Source organism: Macaca thibetana, chromosome 7 (assembly GCF_024542745.1).
Source record: "Macaca thibetana thibetana isolate TM-01 chromosome 7, ASM2454274v1, whole genome shotgun sequence".
Lineage (NCBI taxonomy): Eukaryota > Metazoa > Chordata > Mammalia > Primates > Cercopithecidae > Macaca > Macaca thibetana.
Window position 1 is genome coordinate 57,010,283 of NC_065584.1, and position 26,491 is coordinate 57,036,773.

General features: G+C 36.1%; 1 protein-coding gene across 2 annotated transcripts in view; it reads right to left on the reverse strand.

Annotated features, from left to right (window-relative positions):
* The window catches only part of ATL1 (atlastin GTPase 1), a 100,172-nt gene that overhangs the window by 11,051 nt on the left and 62,630 nt on the right, over positions 1 to 26,491 (reverse strand). For both annotated transcript variants that reach the window (XM_050796904.1, XM_050796905.1), the window contains exons 7-10: positions 26,029 to 26,085; positions 8,333 to 8,425; positions 7,182 to 7,320; positions 831 to 958 (exon numbers count right to left, since the gene is read on the reverse strand). In XM_050796904.1, coding sequence (XP_050652861.1) covers positions 831 to 958; positions 7,182 to 7,320; positions 8,333 to 8,425; positions 26,029 to 26,085 — 417 coding nt within the window. The remainder of the gene's footprint in view (positions 1 to 830; positions 959 to 7,181; positions 7,321 to 8,332; positions 8,426 to 26,028; positions 26,086 to 26,491) is intronic.

The following is a 26,491-nucleotide window of genomic DNA, read 5'->3' on the forward strand; positions in this document are numbered from 1 at the left end:
CCCCTCTGCCGGGAGTAACCGCCCTTTTTCAGTTACCCACAGGAATCTGTACCCTGCTGATGTCATAAGCTTTATGGAACAGACCCTTGTGAGGGTTCTGAATCTCCTACCAAATTGTAAGCACCTCCACAGTGTTACACGCAGTAAAAATTCATATTTTAGATAAATAACATTACATTTATTGCTGACAATCATGAAGGTAAATAAATCGTACAGAACTTATATGACAGCATATTAAATGACAAAGCATGAATTTTAAAAATTGATATTTTAGTCCTTGGAGTGTCAGTCCAGAATTGGGTTGCTAACTGAAATTCTCCAGGATATATATGGGTTGTTAAAAAGTATTCAGTGCTATCTAAGGCAAACAGGTAAATGCAAATTTAAAATAATTCCACTTCATATTGGCTCTTGGTGCAGAGAGTAAGAAATGCGGAAGTATTTTCTTCAGTAGGAAGGTATCCCCTTGGGGAAAATCTTCAGAATTATGAAGGTAAAATTCAGAATAGATCATGGGCCCTGGGAAACACCCCATTCCCCCAAAAGACTTTTCCAGCTCTTACATTCATATTTCAAAATACAGTTCCCTCAGTATAAAAGGGGACAATAAAGTTACCTTTATGTGGTTTCCTCAAAAGAATAATTTCAGAAAGTAAGCTTTCTGAAAGGATTTCAAAAAGCTTTTAAAAGGGATTTTAAAAATCCTTTTTATAGATTCCTCGTACCTTTGCTCTCATATTATAGGGTCCATAATTTTTGTTTATAGGAATTGCGATCCAATATATGTCAAATCTAAGTACTCACAAAGGCTCTAGAAATGAGAGTGATACCTTGAAGTACTCCACCAGACCCCGACAGGTGATTTTATTCCCATTGATCTCTTTAATATCTAGGCTCTCAGGACTAAGTAGCCAAGGAATCAGTATTTTCAAGTTTTTGATGAATTCATCGTCTATTTCTACAAATAAAAGCAAATCCATTATTATTTTTGGAATCCTTCCCAGTCTTCCATGCCACAGAATAAAACATCCTTTGATCTCCCCCATTTCCTCCCCAGTGATAATGCCATCATGCACTTCCCTATCACTTAAGCAACTCCTGAAACCTGCTCTTCTCACAGTGAATGATTCTCCTTGCCCAAATTTCCACTCCCGTTTCATATGTATCTTGTCTTCCACCTATAAATTAGCTTTCTTGATATTATAAGTTAGCTTGCTTGGTTTTACATGTATGCTTTGTATGTAGCCCATTCATATAACCAGTTGAAGGTTTTTTTTGTTTTGTTTTGCTTTTTTGTTTTGTTTTGTTTTTGAAATGGAATCTTGCTCTGTCGCCCAGGCTGGAGTGCAGTGGTGCCATCTTGGCTCACTGCAACCTCCACCTCCTGGGTTCAAGCGATTCTCCTGCCTTAGCCTCCTGAGTAGCTGGGACTACAGGTGCACACCACTATGCCCAGCTAATTTTTGTATTTTTAGTAGAGGTGGGGTTTCACCATGTTGGCTATGATGGTCTTGATCTCTTGACCTCATGATCCACCCGCCTCGGCCTCCCAAAGTGCTGGGATTACAGGCATGAGCCACCACGCCCAGCCATAACCAGTTCGTGTTTTAAGTCTTATTTATGGTTTTATATACATAGGCTCATAAATGGGGAAGAGACCAGATTTTTACTGGCTTATTATAATGCATTCCCTCCAGAAAATGCATCCAAAAATTGCTCCATGCATAGATAGCGAGCCCATCTTCTAAGAATTGTACAAAACTGGGTAAGCTGTGGTAACTGGACTGCAGAGTTCAAAAAGATAGTGATAATGATGCTACCTCTAGTGGTGGAACTCAGCAACACAAAATAAAATAGCAAGAAAAGGCCACTTAAGCAGATGAGAGGTAGTATGCGTTATGTAGCTGTCATGTTTGATATAATTGATTACACATAACCCAAGCTGTAGCAGTAGGTTAAAGCTTAACATTACAGACTTAGCAAAGTAATATAGAAAATCATCACCAGAGAAGTCTTCTGAACACAGGGATAATTTCTTAAGTTGTTATTTCAAATATATGGAAAAATTGGGGCCGGGTGGAGTGGCTCCCGCCTGTAATCTCAGCACTTTGGGAGGCCGAGGCAGGTGGATCATTTGAGGTCAGGAGTTCAAGACCAGCCTGGCCAACATGGTGAAATCCTGTCTCTATTAAAATATAAAAATTAGCTGTACATGGCTGGGCGCAGTGGCTCGCGCCTATAATCCCAGCACTTTGGAAGGCTGAGGCAGGTGGATCATGAGGTCAGGAGATCGAGACCATCCTGGCTAACATGGTGAAACTCCACCTCTACTAAAAATACAAAACAAAAAACAAACAAACAAAAAACTTAGCCAGGCATGGGGGCACATGCCTATAGTCCCAGCTACTCTGGAGGCTGAGGCAAGAGAATCACTTGAACCCGGAGATGGAGGTTGTAGTGAGCTGAGATTGTGCCACCACACTCCAGCCTGTGTGACAGAACAAGACCCTGTCTCCAAAAAAAGAAAAAAAAAATACATACATACATACATATATATATACACACATACACACACACACATATATATATGGAAAAATACACATACTATGTAAAAAAGCATGATCTGTCCAGTGACTTGCTTGGTTCCTAAGTAAATTCAGTAACTGCCTGTAATTTTAAAAAATCTAAATTTTAGCAGAGTTACTGAGTTTTCAGGCTTTGGGGCTGGTGATTTTGAAGGCCTTAAAGATTCAAACCTTAAGACTGTGTTTGCATTTTTCCTGTTGTTATAACCCCAGTTATAACATTGTGGCTACACTGAAATACTATTTTATGTTAGAATTTGTTTTCTTTACTTCTTTTATGACACACACAAGCATGATGCTGGATATCTTTCAAAGTTATTTTGTTTCATGTTTTGTGCCACTTTGAAATTCTAGTGACCATGATTTATGGGTACTTGTAGTGGAGTTTATTCAAACTTACTTTGTTGTTTGCATTGTACCAATCTTCACTGATAATTTTGCTTTATACTATATATAGATTTATTATTGCGGTTTGCTTTTTAGTTACCAGTATTCACTGGAATACAATACTGATATTTGTATTTATGTTACCACATTCCTGTTTTGTTTTATTGCCTGCCATGTATCTGTATTCACTGATACTAATAGGTTTCTTTTTTGCTATATGATCTTATGTTTTTTCATCTTTAGTAGAGTATTACTATACATCTAGAATGTACCAATTCTTGCGTTTCTGAATAAAACAAAGTTTTCTTCTTATAAAATCACTTTCAAAACATGTATATAAATTTCTGTCCCCAAACATTCCTTATACAATTGGAATGGAATAAGATATGACTGTGTGTTAACGCACCAGCAAGTGTGGTAATTAATTATCATTAAAGTAACCAGCATCTAACCACACATTTGGATTAAAAAATGTGTCTGAAGATGGCAGTAGCCATCTTTGTTCTCACTGGAACCAATGCTACATATTCCAATTTTGGATTCAGAAAATAAGAACAATATATTCATAACATACATAGGTAGTGAGCTCTTGCTAATGTTAGTTGAACACCGTAAATAGATGACCCAGAAAATCTGCAAACCAGTTCAAATTGATTTGCAGAGGTGTATTAATAAGCTTTGGCATTGCAAGTGTTCAATTAATATATATGAATAGCTGATTCAGAATTATGTTCAGTAAGTTTCTTTGGTTATTTCTTCCACAATGGTAAAATCTTCCAAGGACTTTAGTGGCTTGGTCAAAGTGGTGGTTATCTGCCACAATAGTTGAGAATATGATGCATGCTTTGTAAGAACTCCACAGGGCAGATGCACTAGTATAGTATTGCTGTATAAATTAACAAAGGAAGATATTTTCTCGGGATTTCCTGATTCTGATAAGTGATTCGAAACACGCATTTGACTATGCATTCTCAAGTCTAACCGCAGCTGCTAAGGAAGCAGCTCCACATCTTATCATGTGGCTATCTGCCCATTCTACATATGGTGCTATAATGCAGAGCAACCTCAAAAAAAAAAAGGATAACTCCTTGTTATTTAAAAAATTGTATTTGCAATGCTAGGGTAGGTATTCAGTAAGCACCCAATAAGAGCTGGTTGAATGTTGCATAAATGAATGTGATTAAGTGCCTTTAATCTTCTTCATTTCCTTTTGGGAAGCTCTTAAATTAATAGTAGTTAAATTTAATCATAGTATTATCAGTTTTTAATAACACTAGACATAGGTAAAATAATAATAATTGCAATACTTTGAGCGACCATGAACAAATAGTTATTATAACAATGATTACTATTGATAATGAGCTAAAAGTTATTTCTGTGTGTGAAAGAGTATATGAGAAACTATTATCAAAGAACAACTTTTTTTTTTTTTTTTTTTTTTTTTTTTTTTTTGAGACAGCGTCTGGCTGTGTCACCCAGGCTGGAGTGCAGGGGCGTGATCTCGGCTCACTGCAAGCTCCGCCTCCCGGGTTTACGCCATTCTCCTGCCTCAGCCTCGGAGTAGCTGGGACTACAGGCGCCCGCCACCACGCCCGGCTAGTTTTTTGTATTTTTAGTAGAGAAGGGGTTTCACCGTGTTAGCCAGGATGGTCTCCATCTCCTGACCTCGTGATCCACCCGCCTCGGCCTCCCAAAGTGCTGGGATTACAGGCTTGAGCCACCGCGCCCGGCAAGAACAACTTTTGCATAATTGTTTATTCAGAGACTTTTCTTCACCAGAGGCAACCACTGAGATGCCAGCCCTCTGGAGAACATCATGGTCAGCTGACAAGACACCCTGGATAGAAATCACACCAAACTGTAAGATTCAGGGTGGGACAGAAAAATAATGTAGATAGCAGACTTTCAAAACTGCCCAAAGAAACACGGAGGCAAAGTACAACCTTTCTGCCCACAAGAGGGCTTATAGCAGCAGTCTTGTAAGATACAAAAGTCTCATTAAAATGGAACTTTTATGGAAATTGAAGCTACCTTTCACTTCTCTTTTTCCTAGGTGAGCCACTTTGGTAAACTCATAACTTATAGTTAGCTGTAAACCAATTGTGTAGGTCAATATATTCATAGAAGTGAATAAAATTTGATGGAGAACAAATGTCTTAAAAAGTGGGATTCTGGCCAAGCATGGTGGCTCCTGTAATTCATCACTTGAGGCCAGGAGTTCAAGACCAGCCTGGGCAACATAGTGAAACCCCCATCTCTGCAAAATAAATAAATAAATAAATAACCAGGCATGCTGGCACACTCCTGTAGTCCTATTTGGGAGGCTGAAGCAGGAGGATTGCGTGAGCTCAATAGTTCAAGGCTGCAGTGAGTTATGATCGCACCACTGCACTCCAGCCTGAGAGACAGAGTGAGACCCTGTCTCTAAAATAAAATAAGTGGCTGGGTGCAATGGCTCACGCCTGTAATCCCAATACTTTGGGAGGTCAAGATAGGAGGATTGATTGAACCCAGAAGTTTGAGACCAGCCCTGGAAGCACAGCAAGACCTCATCTCTACAAAAAATTTAAAAAAAAATTAGCTGCACATGGTGGTGTGTGCCTTTAGTCCTAGCTACTTGGGAGGCTGAGGCAAAACGATGGCTGGAGGCCAGGAGTTCAAGGTTGCAGTGAGCTAGGATTGCACCACTGCACTCCAGCCTGGGCCACAGAGTGAGACCCTGTCTCTAAAAATAAAAAATACAAATAATAAGTAGGATTCTGCATTTGCATGATTTGTCTTAAACTCTCTCCCTGAGCTCTTTCATTGCAAAAAGTATCAGTTATTCCAAGATCTGTAGCTGTATACTGCAGTAATGGAACAAGCCACGGTAATTTTTAGTTCCAATAAAGGACTGTTGTTGAAGGCGCACCCCTCCTCTGCCTGTTTATGTCTCCCAACTCCAGAGGAGAAAGAGAAGCTTTCTCTTTATGTAAGAAGCCTTTCTTTATGTAATTTATTCAAAACACATTAAAGCCATTAGGTAATTGCACAATACTGAGATCTGTGCATCCACTAGTGGGTTGGAATTCATAAATGTGACAGTGAAATTATAGAAGCCTGTCATCCATATGTACCATATGCTTACTGCTATCTAGTCTGTTGTATAAAAGTAAGACAAAATGTGTATAAGCACCATGCTGATGAATGATTGAGAAATTTGGTATTGTATTTATGGTACTAACTACTAAAGTTAAATATAAGGTATCTGAGAGTCAATGTCATGGGTGCAAGGACAAAAATAATTCATTTGCTTTTCAAATCTGCCAGTATTGTCCTTTCTTTAAAGTAATTTTAAATCCCTCTGACAACAATTGTGCTGAAAAGCTTGTAATGTCACTGTCTCACTCCTGGCACGACGCACAAAGGCCACAGTAAATTAAACAAATGTCTGAATTCAGTGGTATATTCCACACCATGCTTTCAAGTTAAAAAGTCATGTCTTTGAACTATGTCATATTAACTACAAAGCATATGTCTACAGCCCTGATGGATATCTTTTGGGAAAGATTAACTTCCATTTTCCCAGACTCCTACCTCCCCTCCCGCTCTTGTTTGTTTGTTTGTTTAACAAGTCCAGCTGCTTTGGAATCATGTAACAATCAGTCCTCTATTAAAGACATAATTACATCCTATAAGTATACACTATTTGAAAAACACTCTAGTGGTTTTTTTTTTTTTTTTTTTAAGAAACTGGTCCTCTTCCACACAAGATTCCATTTTTAGTGAAGTTTTTATAATTTATAATTAAATTATTTAGGAGCAGTTTTAAAGAGCATTTCTCTCAATCTCTAATTATATAACTTAATACAGAATTCCAATACTATAAACATCTGTTTTCCTTTTTCATGTAGATAAGGAAAATGAAGCATAAAAACATGAAGGAGCACTTCTCAGTGCACAGAGATGAGAAGGTGATGGTTACTGCCTTCTAGGGGAACTCAGGATCTGGCCTATTTTTGCAGGCAGCATATATATTCAGCGCCCACAGAATCCCACAGTTCGCCAAGGAGGAGCACCAGCCCAGGATGCCCTATTCTCCTGACAATTTCTAATCATCAGCCTCCTATCAGTAGATAAACTAAACTATCAGCCATTAGCCCAGTAGATAAAATGACATTTTTATAATCAGACTAAGTGATGCAAACATATTCACTAAAAGACACAAACCTTTCAATTTTCCATCAAAGTTTGGATTGGTAGCTACTTTTAAGCCAGGATGAGGTAGCAGAAAACAGGAAATGTTGGTGAAACAGGAATGGATGTGTTTTCTGACATTCTGTAGTTCTTCATGCTGGTTCCCTGAGACCTGCAATAAATCATTCTGAAGTTTGAACTACTTTCGTCATAAATTTTGCAAAGGAATTCTGTGGCATCTTATATTTGCTATGTCTTTTTGGTCCCACAATGATAAAAATGACACGACAGGGCTGCTACTAAAGAAAGAAGAAAGTTTTGGGTGGTTTGCCACACACAGTCATGTCTAAGTATAGAAAACACATGGCATAGTTATAATTAGCAAGTGTCTACCCTTATACTAACTCAAATGGGCCTTCCCATTTTTAATACAAATTAATAGGGCTTTACTCTGGCTAGTTTCTACAAATTCAAATTTTAATTCAAAGTACTCATAGGAGCCACAAAGAGAAAGTAAGATATTTCTACTTTCTTTTTAGTAGATATTCAAGACAGCCTCCTATCACCTGGTAAGTGTATGTTTAAATTCTAGAATGGAATCTGAATAGTTGGGTGTTTACTTACAAGCCAAATCACCCTCACCTCCCACCTTATGTAGATACATATTTGATAGTTTTTAATATAGACAAACTATTATGACTGTAAACCTAATAGGTTCAGAGATCTCAATTTTCAAGGAACATTTTTGTAAATTTTGATCTTTCTCCCTGATTTCCCAGTAGGCACTTTTGGTGATATCTGCTCAGTGTAACAATTTGTACAGTATTGAACTAGCATGACGCAGAAAGTGGAAGGCCTTCTAATTTTACATTCTGTGTTCTAAGATTGACTCCAGGGATTTCAAAATTAGATATATGTTACATTGGCTTTGAAACTTCTACTAAAACCTGAATCTTGATATTTGCACTATCAGTCTTGAAGTGACTTAGTTCTTCAAAGTAAAAGTTTTATCTTTAGGAGTAAATTCTTGTTTTATAGGTATATACAAAGAATTCTTTACCTGTGTCATTAATATCATAACAAATGAGATTGTGGCTACTAAGTATCTATTCACCAAATGATCCAACAAAAATAATTCTAGATTATTGTCAGTGAAATTTCATGCACCTAAATATCTAACAAACCTTGAGGCGTTTTTCCAAGAATTTGGCACCACCATCAGCTCCATATGAAAATTCGTATGGGAAACTCCAGTCTCGAACAAGAAATATCAGACTCTAAAAAATGATAAGAAAGGATAGATATGAGGACTTTAAGGTGCCTCCCTTTGCTTTTTACAGAAACCAATTATAATATCATTGTCATTTGAATATCGTTCTTTCCCACATTGCTGAATTAAAAATCAAACATAAAACCTTTGAAAGTGTCTGGGCAGTCTCTCCCCTATGAGATCATCCTACCTATTTCCATTAAGTGTGAACAGAAAGCTGCCTACAAAATGCCAGCATGAAAGCACCCCACTGAGAGATGACAGAGATGACTCCCAAACTGCCTGAATGGAGCTATGTCACTATAATCAGATTTTGTGTAGAATACGTTCCTAGGAATCTTCCTTTCTGATGGCTATGGCTGAATACAGGCATAAGATATGAGATCAGCTTTTCTTTTATAAAGAAATTGTTTTAATGTTTTTATAGAAATGATATGTATGTATGCTCATCATAAAAAGTTCAAACTAGATAGCAAAGTCCAGAGAGAAAATTTAAAAATGCACCCCAGGCAGGGCACGGTGGCTCACGCCTGTAACCCCAGCACTTTGGGAGGCCGAGGCGGGCGGATCACGAGGTCAGAAGATCCAGACCATCCTGGCTAACACTGTGAAACCCCGTCTCTACTAAAAATACAAAAAATTAGCTGGGCGTGGTGGCGGGCGCCTGTAGTCCCAGCTACTGGGGAGGCTGAGGCAGGAGAATGGCGTGAACCTGGGAGGCAGAGCTTGCAGTGAGCCGAGATCGTGCCACTGCACTCCACCCTGGGTGACAGAGTGAGACTCTGTCTCATAAAAAAAAAAAAAAATGCACCCCAAATCCCATCTCCTGGATTTAACGATAATTAACATTTGGTGAACATCATCCAGTCATCTCCCTAGGTACATACACAAATGGAGGAGGGCTAAAAGGAAGAAAAAGGAGAAAAACAGTTTTATAAAATGTGGAACTGTTTTGTATGTGGCATTTTAAATAAAAAGTATTAAAATGCACTTGAAATTAACTGACTAAAAGGAAGATAAGACGACATTTAAAATACTGCTGAATTTCAAGTAAATGATTTTTTACCATTAGAAGTTCTAATAAATTCACTTGAAGTTAAGAACAAAGATTTTGGAAAACATTGAGCTGGGAGTCATGTGTTTAACTTTTTATACCTTTGATTGGAATATAGTCCACATACAGAAAACTGCACATTACGTATATAACTTAATGAATTTTCACAAACTGAACACATTGTGTAACTAGTACCTAGATCAAGAAACAAAGAATGTCCAGCACTCCACAAGCCCCTGCTCCTGCCACCCTCCAGTCATGACCCCTTGCTCAAGGGTAACCACGGGCCTGACTTTTAACAGCATCGGTTCGTTTTGCCTGTTTTTATAATTTGCATTAAGTGGAATCATACATGATACATGACATATTCTTTTGGTCTAGTTTCTGTCACTCAACATTATATTTGTGAGATTATATTATTGCATAATTGTTTATCATTCATAGTCATTACTGCACAATTTCCCATTATGTGAATAATTATTAATTCATTCTGTAGATGGGCATTTCAGTGTCTCTAGTTCTTGACTGGTATGAATAGTGTTGCTACAAACATTCATGTGTCTTCTGGTCTTCTTTCTGTCTTCTTTCTTTTGCATTTATAACTAAAGCAGAATTACTGGGTAGAGAGTGTGCACATGTTCAGGATTGGCTGACATTGTCCGTTTTCCAAAGTACCAATTTATAACCTTACCAGTAGTCTTAGAGGGTTCCTGATGCTACACGTTGTCCTCACCAATGCTTGATATTCTCTGTCTTTTTAATTTTAAACATTCTGGAGGGTGTGGTTTAGTAGCCTAGCCCATTGTGTTCAATATGCATTTCCCTGATGATTAATGAAATTAAGCACATTGTCCTATGTTTGTTGGCCCTTTGTGTTTATTCTCTTTTGTGAAGAGGCTGATCAGGTCTTTTGTCTTTACTGATTTGTTTGGAGTCATGCTTTTTAAATATATGTTTCACCTTTAACTCCCTGCCATGAGAAAATCAGCATTCTCAGATTTCCTATTACCATTCCTCCCTTCCTTCTACTTTTAACATGTCATAACTTCGAAATAAAACCAAAAGCAGTTTGAGTAAAAATGTTTAAAATATAATAAACATTGAAAGATACTACAAAATGCATATGGAAATTATAAGACAATTTATATACGTACTATTGCTATGTGTTCCCATATCATCCTGAACTCCCCCTATTATAACACTTCTACTAGAATCTGGCGGACTTCTTTCAATTGTAAGTAATGAAATCCAATTCCAACAAGTTTAAGCAAAAAAGTAGATAATTGGTTCTGCAACTGGAAAGGTCAGTGGTGTAGGTGATTTCAGAAGGATTTGGGACACTTAAATGACATCAAGGCTCTTTCTCTCTGAACAGTCCTCTCTACATAATGGCCAAGATGACCACTGAGATCCAGATTCACACCCTGCTAGCTTAGCAACACCAGTGCAAGTCAGTTTTTCATGACAGCAATCTCAGGAAATTTCCAGGAATGGGCCCAACTTGATCATATAATCCCAGTCCAGAAATAATCACTATGGTCAGAGGGATGGGATGGTCTGAATTGTCACCTCTATGTAAGGGGTGAATGTCATCAGGTTCACCTGAACCAAAGGGAATTGGAAAGAGGAGTTCTATTGCTAGAAGGGGAACTAGACAGAAAAAGAAATAGATAACTCCAAACCATAATGTTATGGTGCATTATTTATAGACTGTAAGCCTTCTGGAGGCAAACATTGAATCTCTTTGTTGCTCATTATAGTATCCTTAACACCTAGTACAGTGCTTGGCACAGAATCAGTGCTTAATACAGATTTGTTGAATAAATGATTTTCTCATTTTTTAATTATCAATTTCAGAATGTCAGGGTTTAAAATGTTTACAATCTGCTCTATAATCACAATATTCAAAGTTGTTTGGCTTTAGTGTTATATTTAATTGGATTCACTGCATCAAAAATCCTTTCACTGTCAACTTCTCCATATCTGAGCTCTTATTTTTAATAAAAGTGGGCCAAATTTTGCCATGTGGCTTTCCAAGAAGCAGTATTAGGATTGCTGTATTTCCTGAGTACTCACATTTTTGAGAATATCTTCTGTTGCTTTCATAGTTAATGAACAATTGGCAGGATATAAAAATTATTGGGGTGACTCTTTCAAAACTTTGTCAATTATCATTCATCTTTTTCCATGAATATTGCTATGGAAAACTCTGTGTGGATCCTTTGTTCTTAAAAGTTCAATAACTTTACTAAGTATATTCTCATATTGACTGGAATGTATCAGTTTTCCCTAGGGAAACAGTATGACGATTCAAGTTTCATTCGAGAAAAGTTTTCCTCTATCATCTCTTTAAATATTTTTCCTCTATTACATTTATTGTTTCCTCATTTGCTTCATTTTCTTCTTCAGGGGCTCTCATTATGCATATGTGGTAGAGAGGCAGGTGGGAATCTAGGTTTTATGGGGCCTGAAGCTTACATAATCTGTGGGGTAGTGTGGGGCAGAGGAAAGCCTCTGTGAGAAAAAGAATGCAGAATTAGGCTTGAAAGTGAATATTTATTTAGAATGAGGAATACAAATTACAAATTCAAAAAACTGGCAAGTATCACAAACAAAAAAAAAAACTAACATAACTTTATAACAGTTTTATTTTCCCCAAAGTTGTTCCAAGTTCATTTCCTGCCTTAGACCTAGAATTGGGCATTTCTCTAAGAAGCACTGGTTTCTTTTAGTGAAATATGGTACTTCAAGATTATAATGCTCAAAGTGCTGCCGCATTGGTCAGTGTTTCTAGACCTTTTCAGTGGGCAGAGCTAGGATAAAATTGTGTGTGTGTCTGTGAAAAAATATCTCATAAATTCATACTGACACTCCCAATTCAAATTCAGGACTATAGAGTTTCCACTGAATGTCTATATTATATCCAGATCTCCTTATCCAATAATCTTGAATCAAGAGTCTTGATTGTTAATGCATCAGGGATGGCTGAATTATGATATCCCATAATTACTCATTTTTTCAATGCTATAATACATACCCAACAGTCGCAGAGTAGCAATACCAATACCACCATCAACTACTAGGAATACTTAATGAAAGTTCTTTTTTTTTTAATTTGGCACATGCTCTCCTCATTCTCCTACTTTTTAGTTTATCTATTCATTTATTTATTTGAAGAAAATAGACATTACATATGATGTTCTCTCCCTTTTGTCCCTCGTTTAGTCTAAGTTCCACAAACAAATACACATTTAATGATCATTCCTAGTCCTTATGTCATCTTTGCTGATCTGAAATTCATTCTTTAGTAGATTTTGCATTAAGGGTCATGGGAACAATATTCCTTGGAATTTTACATGTTGATAATAGTTGTGGCCCTTTATACCTGAAAGTCAATTTTGCTGGACATAAAATCCTTGAATCACATCTTTTTTCCTTAAACAGGGTCACTTCTAAGTGGTGTGTGATTATGGATCTTTCTTGTTTCCATAAGATGGAGCCTCTCCTCCCTCTTATTTTGTTTTGTAGATTCTTGTGGGAGAGAGGAGGGATTCTTGTAGAGAAAAGAATTAAAAATACCCACATCCACCCTCTTTAAGTAGCCTGCTAACTTTAAATAGATGTCCATTTTTTGCCACAATTTTTGTCAAAATATAATAATTTGTATTTTGAATATTTCTTCCTAAAACATGTATTTTGGAAATAGATTTAGCTGGGAAGTAACTTTTGCAAAATAGAGTTTCATGAACCAGGATAAATGAAACCAAGTATGTGGATTTGGCTGTATTTTGCATATTTCTTGGGAGCTTTTAATCTTTCTTTTTCACTTGGCATCTTCCCAATTCAAAATAATGAGGACCATGTGTGGTATAGAAGCAAATATAGTTTCATTTTTTAAAATTACCAATATATAAAGTAATCATGAAATTAATGGCAATGTTCCAACTCCTAGGTTTCCTGCCTGATGTTCTCATCCAGTGATGTGCTGATAAACTGGCTCTCTGACAAAAAGAAAAACGAAAGCCTTGATTTGTAGCATTTGCCAGTTTCTGTGGTGTAAATATACCCATCATAGCTGATTCCAAGCTATTAAAAGTTTAATAACTGGTTTATATAATTCCTGTATATTTAATAATTGGTTCTCATGAACAGGGAGGAGCATGCCTACTATCCCCCATCCCTCCCTAGATAATTTATATGCTTTCCATTCATCATGTATGGATTTCTATGAAATTCAGTCTTTATGTCAAAATCTATCAGTTTTTTCTACACTGTAGAATCTTGATTTGCTCATGTATGTATATAAGTAGAGATAAAAACCAAGAATACAAATTAGCCTAATTTGCTCAGATAAAAACATATGAAACCACAAATACTTTTTAAAATTAAATTCAGTCAGGCAACTGGGTCAAGTGATGGACCTATACTATACTTAGCTTTCAAATGAAATAATCATCTAACTTTTTAAAATCATGATTAATTTTATTAGCTTCCCTCTGGAGACTATATCTTTCAGGAAATTATTCAAAAGGAGTATTACAGCATGACTTGGTAACCATGAAAAACTGAAATAAATCCAAATGCTCAACAATTGAGAAATAGCTATACAAACTATGGTACATTAATATGATAACACACAGCTACTAATAAGTATGTGGAATATATCAATACATGAGTTGATCATGTCAGTATAAAAAGCTTATATGAAATAAATGTTATTTGAAAAATAACAGTAAATTTATGTGCACATCCATTATAAATACATGAAATTATTCCTACAGTCACGGAAAAAGACTACATCTTCTAAAACTGCCAGTAAATACCTGAACTGGTTTTTAATACATTTAATCAGTTTCTAATTTCAGTTTCAGATAAAAGTAAACACCAGAACTGGTTTTAAACCCAAAGTAAGTAACAATTACTTCAATCAACAACCCATACCAAAAGCCAACAGAGAGCCTCATTGCTTTAAAAGTCAGTCAAGTGGACAAAGACTCACTCCAGAAAACTTACTGTTTTCACCTCTATATCCAACACATTGAACAAAAGACATATTCTCAGATTGATGTCAACCCATCTTGCTTCCACAACACACAAAACTCCAAAACAAGCCTCTGACGCCTACATGTGGTCTTCAGTTTGCTTTGCTCAATGAGACTATGCCTCACCAGCAGAGCTCTACTTCATTAAGCAATAAATTTAGCTTTGTTTTTTTAAGTCATATTTTGAGCGATGGTCTTATCCTTTGCCAATTCTGGAAGTCTCATTGTACCATTTTTGAACGCCCTCACTTGGCAGCATTCTCTATGACTCTTAGACTAGTAGGCACATTCTCTTTCTGCCTTGTTCCCAAATTCCATTTGTCCTTCAGTTTGCTTCCAGGTGAGTCTGTCTCAACAACAATCTGAGTTCTGATTTGCTTCATTGAGCTCTTGTTGCTAAATTAATTTGTTATCCTAGGATTTTGTAACCGTACAGGTCTTTACATAAGGTCATTAGTCCTAAGTCTTTGCATAGAGTAACTCAAGTTTTAGTTTTGGAAGTACATTCACCTGATCAATAATAAGACCTAATTTTTGTATAAAGTTCTTAGAACTTTTGGTTTGGAGGCACACCATTCAATGAATATTTTTGCCATTAGCCTGCTTGTTCTTTGGCTGCTTGCTTTGCTTTCTTTTATTTGACAATTTGTACAGAGTCTTGTCTCATGTGTTTTTGTTTTGTCTTGAATTGTTTTGTATCACTGAATGAATACAAAAGTGCTCTATAAAGAACAGATGGAAGCATAGGCCTAAGAAGTCTTCAGTCCTATTCACATTGCCCCAAAGACTAACGGTTGGAAGTCTGGTAGGCCGGCAACCAATTTATGCAAAAGTAATTAATCAAATTTTGCCTTAGATTCCCTACAAAACCTTCAAGAGGACACTCTCTGTCTTGTCAATACATGCATGAGTCACTTTGTATAGTACATAATACGAAATCAGTAATTGTCAGATTATTAATCATACAACTCTGTCCTAGCCTCTGCTTGCTTAATGAACCCAAAACACTTCTCATGAGCACATACTATTGATTAACTTTTATGTTACAGGTTTCTCTATATCAAAACTACAACCTCCTCCTAGAAGAATTTCTGCTTCCTATTTCTATTAAATGACAACCCTAATTTTTGTATCAATAATAGTAAATAAACTTTTAAAAAATGAGAATAACTGTAGCCATTATGGTGAACTTTGGACATGTAAAAATAAACAACACAGTTAAGAGGAGCTCTTTAAATATTGAGACAAATACCAACACTCATTAGTTAGCTTCTTTACATAATAAACTGAGGCCTCAAAATAAAATGCTGACTCCAAAACGCAGTCTCTACATTTGACACTGTAACCTTCTGAAACCTGCCTTCCTTGCATTTCTTTTCACTCAGTTTTATTTTTACCACTCAGTACATCCCTTCAGTTCCTTCTGCTCCTTCCCCTGACCTTATAAACAAGCTACTTTTTCCTCAGGAATTTTCACAGGAAAGGAATGGGCACACTGCCCAAATCTACTTAAAACTGCTAGATCACAAGGCTATTCTATGGAAGTTGAATTTAAACCCTGGTCTTGAGCTGAGTGTTAAGGAATTTCTTTTAACCCAGAAAGATAAAAATTTGTTGCAGTCTTGTTAAATATTTACTGTCCTAAACTATCAGTTCTGTTCCAACTAGTTCACTTAATTGTTAGACCTTCAGGTGGGAAAAAAAAATGGTTAAAAACAGTGGGATAAGAAAGACCAGGAGAATATTTAAGTAATCCAGCTGTTCATTAAAACATAATGATAATACATTTTAACAATTAAGTGGCCTTTAGGGGGCAAGAAAAATAAAAAAAATTACAGAAGGCTATTTTGGAAGACTTCCTCTTAAATATCAATTGGATAAAGATTCTAAATTATAAATAAAATAAAGATGAATCAACAGGAAACTTTAAAAATTGACTTCAGGAAACTTTCAGACATCAAATATGAATATGGAAGAAAAAACATATGAGGCTCAGCTATAAAATACAGACTCAGAAAAAAAAAAGGTTGAATGAGAAATTGCCAATTTGGAGATCTCCAGTGTATCACTGACTTTTCATAGGGCTTGGGTATTTAGCAAAATAGAAATCAAAATAAATTTGTGGCCCTTCAGATAAAAACAAGACCAAAATATCCTCTGTTCTCTATGAATCAGGAACCTATAGATAGGGAAGTCTATGGATATTGCAGGCAGAAAATCCACTGGAAGAACTGGTATCCCAAGGCAGCTAAGAATACCTATAACATGTATAATTAAAAAAAAAAAAAAAATGAAGAATCTTTGCACAAACTCTCCAAGGATATGGGCAGAAAAATTAGAGACAAGCTAATAGGAGGGCAGATCAATCCTTCCAAATTATCATAACTCTTTCCTATTTATTAAAAAGAAAAGCCATGCTAAGTATTAAATCAACAACAGTGAAGATTCAGTGCCTTTTGTGGCCCATTGCTTGATCCAGTAACCAAGGCTTATCTTTCTTGCCTCAGAGCAGTTACGGTTTCATCTAATTACTTGAAGTATCTGCAGACCACGTTGTAGGATCACCTTTAAATTTGATGGTACCACATACAGTACAATCACTATTGCTAACTGAAAACACCCAACATTTTTCTGTTAGTCTTAACTAACAAAATATGGTATTTTCTTTTTGTATTACCACCCATCAGTGTGACACTTTCAATGCAGCAACTCTACTACCCTTACCCATTGAAGGAGAATTTCATGATTGTGTTTTTCCAGTTCAAGAAGGGACCATGCCCAGTACAAATATTTTGGACACGCTCATGTCAACTTATGACTTAATATTGTTTGGTTATAGTTCTTACCTTAAAATTATAAAGAGACAATACTGGGCTGGATATGTAATAGTTGCTCCAGATCTTGAATCCAGGTCTTTCAATTTTGAGTTGTATATGCAGACTATTTATAATCCCAAATATGTAAATACCACCACCTTAGTGAACATTTATTGAACACATGCTTTATTAACAGCATGGTAGATGCTCTAGACTTCAAAAAGTCAATGACAAAGTTCTTGCTAATAAGGCATTTATAATTTAATTAGTGAGAGGGGATAGGCACATTAAAATGTAAGATAATAAAATATAGCTCAGTAAGTGACTCAGATTAAGATAGCAAAGAGAAGCACTAAAAGATGGTAATTAAGTGCAAGCACCCTGAGTTGTGGCCTAGGTTGAGGTCAGTTCTACAATTTAAAGATACATGTGACCAGGAGTAAGTTTCTCAACTACTGTCAGCCTCAGTACTTCTCATTGAACAGAAAAATTAAAGATGAGAATAAAGAATGAGTGGTAACATTACTTGTTTTATAGAACTGTAATGATCACTAATTTGAACAATGTAAGAAAAATGCTTAGCACAGTGCATGGCACAGAATAAGCATGCAATAAACTGCTGTTATTGCTCTTCTAGACATTTCAGGTACCTAAATGTAGAAATTGGGAGAATCCTAGTCTACACCACTGACCTAGTTCTGTGTAGCCAGGTAAGTATTTCTTCTAATCCATACAGCTCTCAGATCACCTAAATTGCTCTCTCGAGAGAACATGGGATAGGGTAGATAACTTCCTCAGCTGTCTTTTTCCACATCATTTCCTTTCATTTTCAGCCCAAGCTGACAGACATCAGCCTTTCATTTTCTCAGTGAGGTCATGCATTTATCAGGTATGACTTGTCAGTTATAATCATCACAGATATTTGACCAAACATGTTTTGTTTCAAAGTAGCTTAAATCACTATCAAATAATTTTGTGCAAATGGATATTCTCAAATAATGGGAATAAATGGTCCTCAAACATAATTAAGCAAACTAGAGTAAAATAATTCCTAATTGCCCTGTGTAGGCCCCATTTGAATGAGAAATTGTGAGAAACAGAGTACCTGTCTTAATGTAACAGAGTATTATTATATGCTTCCCCTTCTATTATTTTTCAGCAAACTTCAGTTTAACTTAAAACTGGCACAGACTGATGTGCTCACTAATAATTACATCTCCACTGAAAGGAATGTGAAGAATTGAGTTTTTACTTTTATCTCACAAAGAGAATTTGAATCTCTTTCTAAAGTTTAAGGTCTTGCTGGGCTTTTAAGTATACGAAAATGGTTAATAAACATGCTATGGGTGAAAACTGGGCTGAATTAATTCCAGAAAGTGAAGTACTTGACACTGAGGAGATGGAAGAAAAGAGAATAAATGTAAATAGTCCTAAAGTATATGCTCAAGAAAGAAATAAGGCTTCTAAGAGAAGTCAAGTTTGTGTGAAGGAAAGTTTTTTAGGGATTATGCTTCCTACTTTCTTATTATAGGCCAACCTTAATCTACTAACTACCTGTACACAGAAATGTACATAGAAATGGTGCCCTATCTCTCTGCTACCAGAACCTTCTGCCATAGATGCTGTCTGCTGGAGTGTGCCCAGTGGCTAAATCTGTCCTCAAATATGTGCTCAAGAATGACATACAGAGTGCAGATTCCCTGGTCTAAACACAGGGATTCCAATTCAGTAGAACTGTGGTATGGCTCAGAAATGATTCTAACCCAGGTGTCTAAAACACCTAATTAGGAATCAATCACCAAGGCTACAGATATGCTGCAGCCCCATCTCTTCTCTGTGAGTCATGCAGCCTAAATCCTGCTAAAATTCCCAACTACCTCAGGGCTCTGGGCCTCAAAGAGATCCAGGAATCATCAGATATATTCAGGACTGGCTTAAAGGAACCAAGGCTCAGGAACATCGTGGTCACTATTTAAATCTGCTGTAGATTAAACGGGCTTTAGAAGACTAGCCTACTAGAAACAGACCCACAATGTAGAAATGCCACTGAGAAATGTATTGACATCTAAAACATTGACTCAAGCGAATCTTGAGACTATAATACACTTTAGCAAATAAGGAATGTTTCTATTTCTTTATAGCCTACATAATTAGAAGGCATGAAATGATTAAATCATAAACTCCTGGGCTGCTATTGCCAAAGGGTACATTTAAAGGTATAATGCAGGGTCTTCTTAGTAAGGGGGGTCTGTTTTTAGCCTAGGCCCTATAACAAGCTTACTGTATTACCACATGACAGAGTGAAAACCCTCTCCACCACCACAGCCCAGCAGAACTGAGAGGACAAGAGTGACAAGCACACACAGAGAGAGCCACAGAGCCATACAAGTGGAAAAAGAGCCTTTCCTGGGGAAACAAGTAACTGGTGGCTGATCATTTAACAAAGCATTAGAGGAAGGCAGCCTTGCTTGGTGTTGATAAGCAGCCTGTATTTAGAATGAACTTCAAATAATGTCTGACAACATGAAAAACATCCAGAAATAGTCATAGGGATCCTGACCCAAGGATGTGACCATCCCAGTACAGAGCAACGTGGGGCCAGGTGTGGCTTATGCAAGTCTAAATGACCAAGAAAAAAACACTCATAACATACCAATATAGACACAAATCTATTGCATATGACAAGATATTTTCTCTAGGTTCTTACAGCAAACTGGGTGTTATTACTCAAATAAAACTTGCACAGTTATTATATACAGCCATGTCTAAATTAATGAAAAAATATTGTCATTCTCAACAAAAACTGGAATTCCTAAGGTAGAGAAGCTAATATAAAGAACCTAGTTATTTTATAGATAGATATGTTGATAAAGTAGCTCCTGCCCGATTTTATACTTTAAATTCAAATACTCATAGTGAGCAAAACAGGTGAGAAAATAACTAATGTCACTTAGATAACTCTATACTGTGTGTTAATATGAATTATACTTCCAGGGTATGCTACATAGTTTAGAACTGGTTCATTAGAGCTTGCAAAAGGCATTTGTTAAATTTTGAGGAATTTTTGCAAGTTGGTTGATGTCATGGTAGCTTGAAATTGGCCATGGTAAAAGTATTTACACCATAAAAATTAGCAAATAATATATATCAGGCTCACCTCTTCCCTTCTCCCCAGCCACTTTTAAACATTTTACCAGCACACCACTGGTTAAACTTGCACTTCAATATTGCTTTTAAACTGAATCGCTTAGCTTTTAATTCTCTCTTTTAAACCATGGTTTTTTAAATACACTAACATATTTTTGTGTGTTTGATTACAGCTTGATATAAATTGGTATTTTAAAGAATAAAGTTAATCTGTTAATTTAGCTATTCATTTCCCCAGCTAATTGCCTTCATGTTTGTTGTTTATTATAGGTCTTGTTTATTATTTATAATTGTACTCTGTTTCAGAGTTAAGAATTCTTCTATTTTAAATTCGTTTAAATTAATTTTATTTATTTTTTGAGACACGTTCTCACTCTGTTGCCCAGGCTGGAGTGCAGCGGTGCAATCATAGCTCACTGCAGCCTCAAACCCCTGGGCTCAAGCCATCCTCCCACTTCAGCCCCCACCCCCAAAGAGCTGGGACTACAGGCGCTGTAGTTCTTTGTGGAGGTTTTTTTTTCTTCTTTTTTCCCTTTTTGTAGAGATACAGTCTCACTATGTCGCTCAGGCTCATCTCAAACTTCTGGGCTCCAAGCAATTTTCCTGCCTCCACCTCCCAAAGTGTTGGAATTGCAGGCATGAGCCACTGCACCTGGCCTTAGTTTAATTTTAATACAAAATTATTTTTAAAATTTCATTACCCCTCACCTTAGTGTCTCGGGCAATGTTTAAAATTTCCCCACACCTTTACCCAAATGAATAAAGCTGTTAACTTCTCAAAGAGAAGAGGGTGGAGGTGGTGACCTGCTGAAAAAGATTGCCTAATTGAAATTTCATTTAAAAGTTATTTTACTTTGCAGTTTTTCTCTACGCTTTTCCTAATTGAAATGTGAATTATTTAACTCATGTATGTTTTGAGATTTGAATATATTTGCATTTTATCTTTTGATTTTATAATGTATAGTATTTTTTGTTTTGGATTTGGTTGCTTTAATCTAAAATATTATAAAATGGCTTTGGATGCCACCTTTACTACTTAATGAGCTTCTCATTTCAATTTCAGATGGTTAGAGTTACAAGTCCAAACATGTTTAGGAGTCATTGTTGACTCAGTCAGCAAAATCTTTTTCTTTTCACTGATATTTCATAATGCCAACAGTTTACTAACTAGGGTAATCTCTTAAAGTTTTTTTCCATTGTTTGTTTTCAACTCATTTTTTTTTAACCAAAAGCAGTAACTCTATCAATATTTACCTATCTGTCATCTGTTTTATCACAGCATTGATTGGTCTTTTCCAGTATTCGTGTGTCTGGCAAAATGTAAGGAGCAGTGACATCTGCTGGTTAGACCTACAGTCCCTTTCGGTAATTTACAATGGAGTTCCCTACTCTGGTTTGCCAGTGGTTCTCAGTAACAAGTTAGAGAAGAAGAAAATCAAAACAATAGCCTTACAACACTTAGACTATCAACCTAACAAATGATTAAAAATAAAAAAGACAACAGAGTCTAGTAGATATTGTAAAACATATAGAAGACTGCAAGCAAGACTGGTTTTATTCTACCTCACCTCCTCCCTGCACCAGGTTCCCGAGCCCTCAGGGGAGAATTCATACTCCTTCATCACAGCATACATCGTCTCTCCGTGCTACTTCACTTCACCATATTTTTCCCAGATCCTCACTCCCATTCCTCAACTATTCATTCCCATCCACACTCACTTTAATATATATTATTTTGTATATGTATAGCATTTTAAATATTCATAAATAGTACCATGTTATAAATCTCATACTTTTTCCTGCTTACTTCAGTACAAATTTTAACGCTCTATTCATGCTACTCTATGTACTTTTGGTTCACTGCCTTCAGATGTTGCAAAGTATTCCAGAGCATGTTTTCCCCAAATTTTAATGTATCCGTTCTTCTAGTGATGGACACCTAAATTGTCTCCAAATTCCTGCTACTATTACTCTATCAGTAAATATCCTTACATATTTCCTCTGCTCCACGGAATGGCTGCTCCAATCTGCACTTCCAACGATACGGCCTGGGTGTTCCCATTTGCCCAAATCCTAGCTTTCATTTGGTATCATCTCCATATTCCACTTTTTGCCTGTTTAATGAGTATAAAGTGGTATTTCATCGTTGTTTTAATATTTATCTCATTATCAGTGAGACTTGACATCCCTTCAAAAACGTATTAGCCATTCAGGTTTCCTTTCTGTGAGTTGGCTATTAATATTCTTTGCCTGTTTTCTGACTGGGAACCAGGTTTTGGTTACTTGCAGGTTTCCTGTATGTTCTGTCTAGTAATCTTATGTTGACTTTGACATTGTCAATATCTTCTACAAATCTGTTCACTTTGATTATAAAGTCGTTTGATAAATAGAAATACTTAATTTTGATGTAGTAATATGCATCAATTTTTTACTACATGGTTTATTTTGGAGGGTTTAATAAATGTTTCTTCACCTCAGTTCAGAAAAATATTCTCCAGCACTTTCTTCTATTAGCTTTATAGTTTTAACTTTCATATTTATTTCTTTGATCTATCTGGAGATTACTTCTATTATGGTATTTAGTAAAAATCCAGCTCTTTCTCCAAATAGTCAACTCGTTTTTCCAAACCCAACTATTAACCCATTTATTTCCCACCAGTTTATCCTGCCACCTCTATTGACTACCAGGCTCCCATATATATATGAGTGTATTTAAACTGTTTAGTTCCGTTGAGCTTTGCTCTTGTATCTGTGTAGGACCTCACCATTTTCATTGCTATGGCTTTGCAGTGTGTATTGAGCCCCCTAATTTAGATCTCCTTCTTAAAAACTGACTTAAGGCCAGGTGCAGTGGCTCACACCTGTAATCCCAGTACTTTGGGAGGCTGAGGCGGACAGATAACCTGAGGTCAGGAGTTTGAGACCATCCTGGCCAACGTGGTGAAACCCCATCTCTACTAAAAACACACAGAAAAATTAGCCAGGCATGGAGGCAGGCGCCTGTAATCTCAGCTACTTGGGAGGCTGAGGCAGGAGAATGGCTTGAACCTGGGAGGCGGAGGTTGCAGTGAGATGAGATCACACCATTGGATGCATTCCAGCCTGGGCAACAAGAGCAAGACTCCGTCTCAAGAAAAAAAAAAAAAAGAAAAGAAAAAAAAAAGAAAACCTGACAAATCAAAACAAGGCTTAATTCTTCCATATGAGTTGTAGAAGATATACAAAAAAAATCCTGTTGTAATTTCAATTATAATTGCACTGAGTTTGACTAATTTGTTGAGAATTAAATTCTCTACAACATTAAATCATACCATCTGTGATCATATTATATCTCTTTGGTTTATACAATTTTTTCTTTATGGTCTTTAACAGACCTTTGAATTTTTCTCCAGAAAGGTCTTTATATTTTGGTGGCTAATTACTAAAGATTTTTGTTTTGTTTTGCTATTATGAATGGTATATATATTTTAAAACTTATATTTGCTAGTTGTAATCGCTGGTTTTAAGAAATGCTATTGATTTTTTAGACTGAAAAATGTTATTACATAATATGATACCTACAAAAGAATGCATGTAACATATATGTATGCTATTAAGCAGATTAATAAATACTCGTGAACCCACAAACCTGCTTAAATAATTGAAAATACCAATAATATTGAAGCTTCCTGTGTGTCCCTTCCTGATACATCCCCATTTCTCCTCTCCAGTAGTAAATACTACTTTACTTCTGCTTTTTTTTAATAGTTTTATCACACGTCTTTATATTCTTAACATATTGTTTAGTTTTGCTCATTTTGGACCTTTATAAAAAATGTTATCCTACTGTAAATAGTCTTTGGCAACTAGCTTTTTTCCAATCCACATTATGTTTTTAAAATTGATCCATCTTGAGACATATAGCTTTTATAAATGTTCTTTCTTATTTTCATTAGTTTTTGTCTGTTATTTTTTCTTTTTTCTTTTTTTGTTTGTTTTTTTTTTTTTTTGAGACAGTCTCGCTCTGTCATCCAGGCTGGAGCGCAATGGTGCGATCTTGGCTCACTGTAACCTCCGCCTCCCAGGTTCAAGTGATTCTCCTGCCTCAGCCTCCGGAGTAGCTGTAATTACAGGTGCCCGCCACCACGCCCAGCTAATTTTTGTGTTTTTAGTAGAGATGGGGTTTCACCATGTTGGTCAGGCTTGTCTTGAACTCGTGACCTCAAGCAATCCACCCGCCTCAGCCTCCAAAGGTGCTGGGATTACAGGTGTGAGCCAGTGCGCCTGGCCTATTTTTTCTTCTTAATTTGTACTTATCACTAATTTTCTGCCTTTCTTTTTTTCTAATAGAAAACTTTTATGGCTATATTTTTTTCCCTCTAAGTACCATTTTCATGATAGCATTTAATGTTCAATATGTATGTTTTCTTTCAAGCACTCAGTTTGCAGTATTTTCCTATATCTATTATGAGTTTAACTTAACCCATGAATTATTTTTGAATTGTGTGCTTAAATTTCCAAAATATGCTTTTTAAAATTAGCACTTTCTTATTAACTTTTAACTAAATTGTCCTGTGATGACAAAATGAGGTCAGTATGAATTCAATGCTTCGAAATTTGTGGAGACCTGCTTTGTGGCTTAATACGTGGTAAATTTTTGTACATACACCTTGCATGCTTAAGAGTAATGTGTTTTCTTTGTTACTTACACTATTCTATACATGCACCATAAAGCAAGCTTGCTAGCCCTAGGTTTCACATCTTCTCTACTGTTACTAATTTTCTGCTTACTTGACTTATCAATACTTAGGAGAGCGGTGTTTCAGTGGATTTACTCATTTCTTCTTATGGTTCTATTGATTTTTATATATTTTGAGGCTATTTGTCACAAAAATTTAGAATTTTTTTTTTTCAAGAGACAGAGTCTCTCACTATGTTGCCCAGGTTGGATTCGAACTCCTGGGGTCAAGTGGTCCTCCCACCACTGCCTTCTGAGTAGCTGGGATTACAGGAATGTGCTACCATGCCTGACTAGAATTCTTGTGTTTTCCTGGTGAAATAACCTTTTATTATTATGAACTTCTCTATTCTAAATAATTCTTACTGACAAAATATAGACACTTGTTTTCCTTTACTTAGTATGTGCCTGATATATCTTTTTCCATCCTTTTATTTTCAAATTAACACGTTCTTATGTTTTAATATATCTCATAAGATATGGCTGGATGTTTAATTTTTGTACATAAATGAGGCTGCGCCCAGGGGCTCACATCTCTAATCCCAGCACTTTGACAGTCACTTTGAGTTCAGGAAAAAAAAGCTGACATTTTGCTGGGAACCAGAATGCCTAATTCATCTTTCATTTCCACATTTCTTTTATAAAAAATCATTCTTTAAAATTCTATTTCCTCATTTCTATCTCATTCTATCTTGCATCAAATAGCATAAAATAGGTCAAAAATGTTTTCTCAATGAAATAAAAAGAAAAGGAAACATGACCCTAATTAATATACCTGGTTACAGTCTTCAGGAAAATCTAGTAAGAATTTACCATCATTTAACCCTCACTCACCTGAAATGGCTTCAGGAATGTTTCCTCCATTGCCAGTCTGCCATACTCAGTGAAAAGCTAGAAAAAAAATTACACACACACACACACACACACACAGAGAGAGAGAGGAGACAGAGAGAACTTTAGCATCTGCAAAGTTTTAATTCTTGGCTTTCTTTCATTTACTTTTTCCCCTAGCTATAACAGAATATTATATTAAGAAGATTATAATAATCATTTTCAGGAAATAAGCATTGAATAGGTAAAGCAGAGCCATGGTAATTAGATATTTAAGAATAAAAGACATAAAGTACATTTAAAAATAAAATTTACATTTTATTTTTAAAATTAACACCTTTTATGTTTTAAAATGAACACCTTTTATATCTAAAATGTGGGTTAATTTTTTGTGGGAGACAAAAGGGAAGAAGGAAACATGCTAAATGACCTTTAGAAGCAGAACGTATATAAATTAGACCAGAGA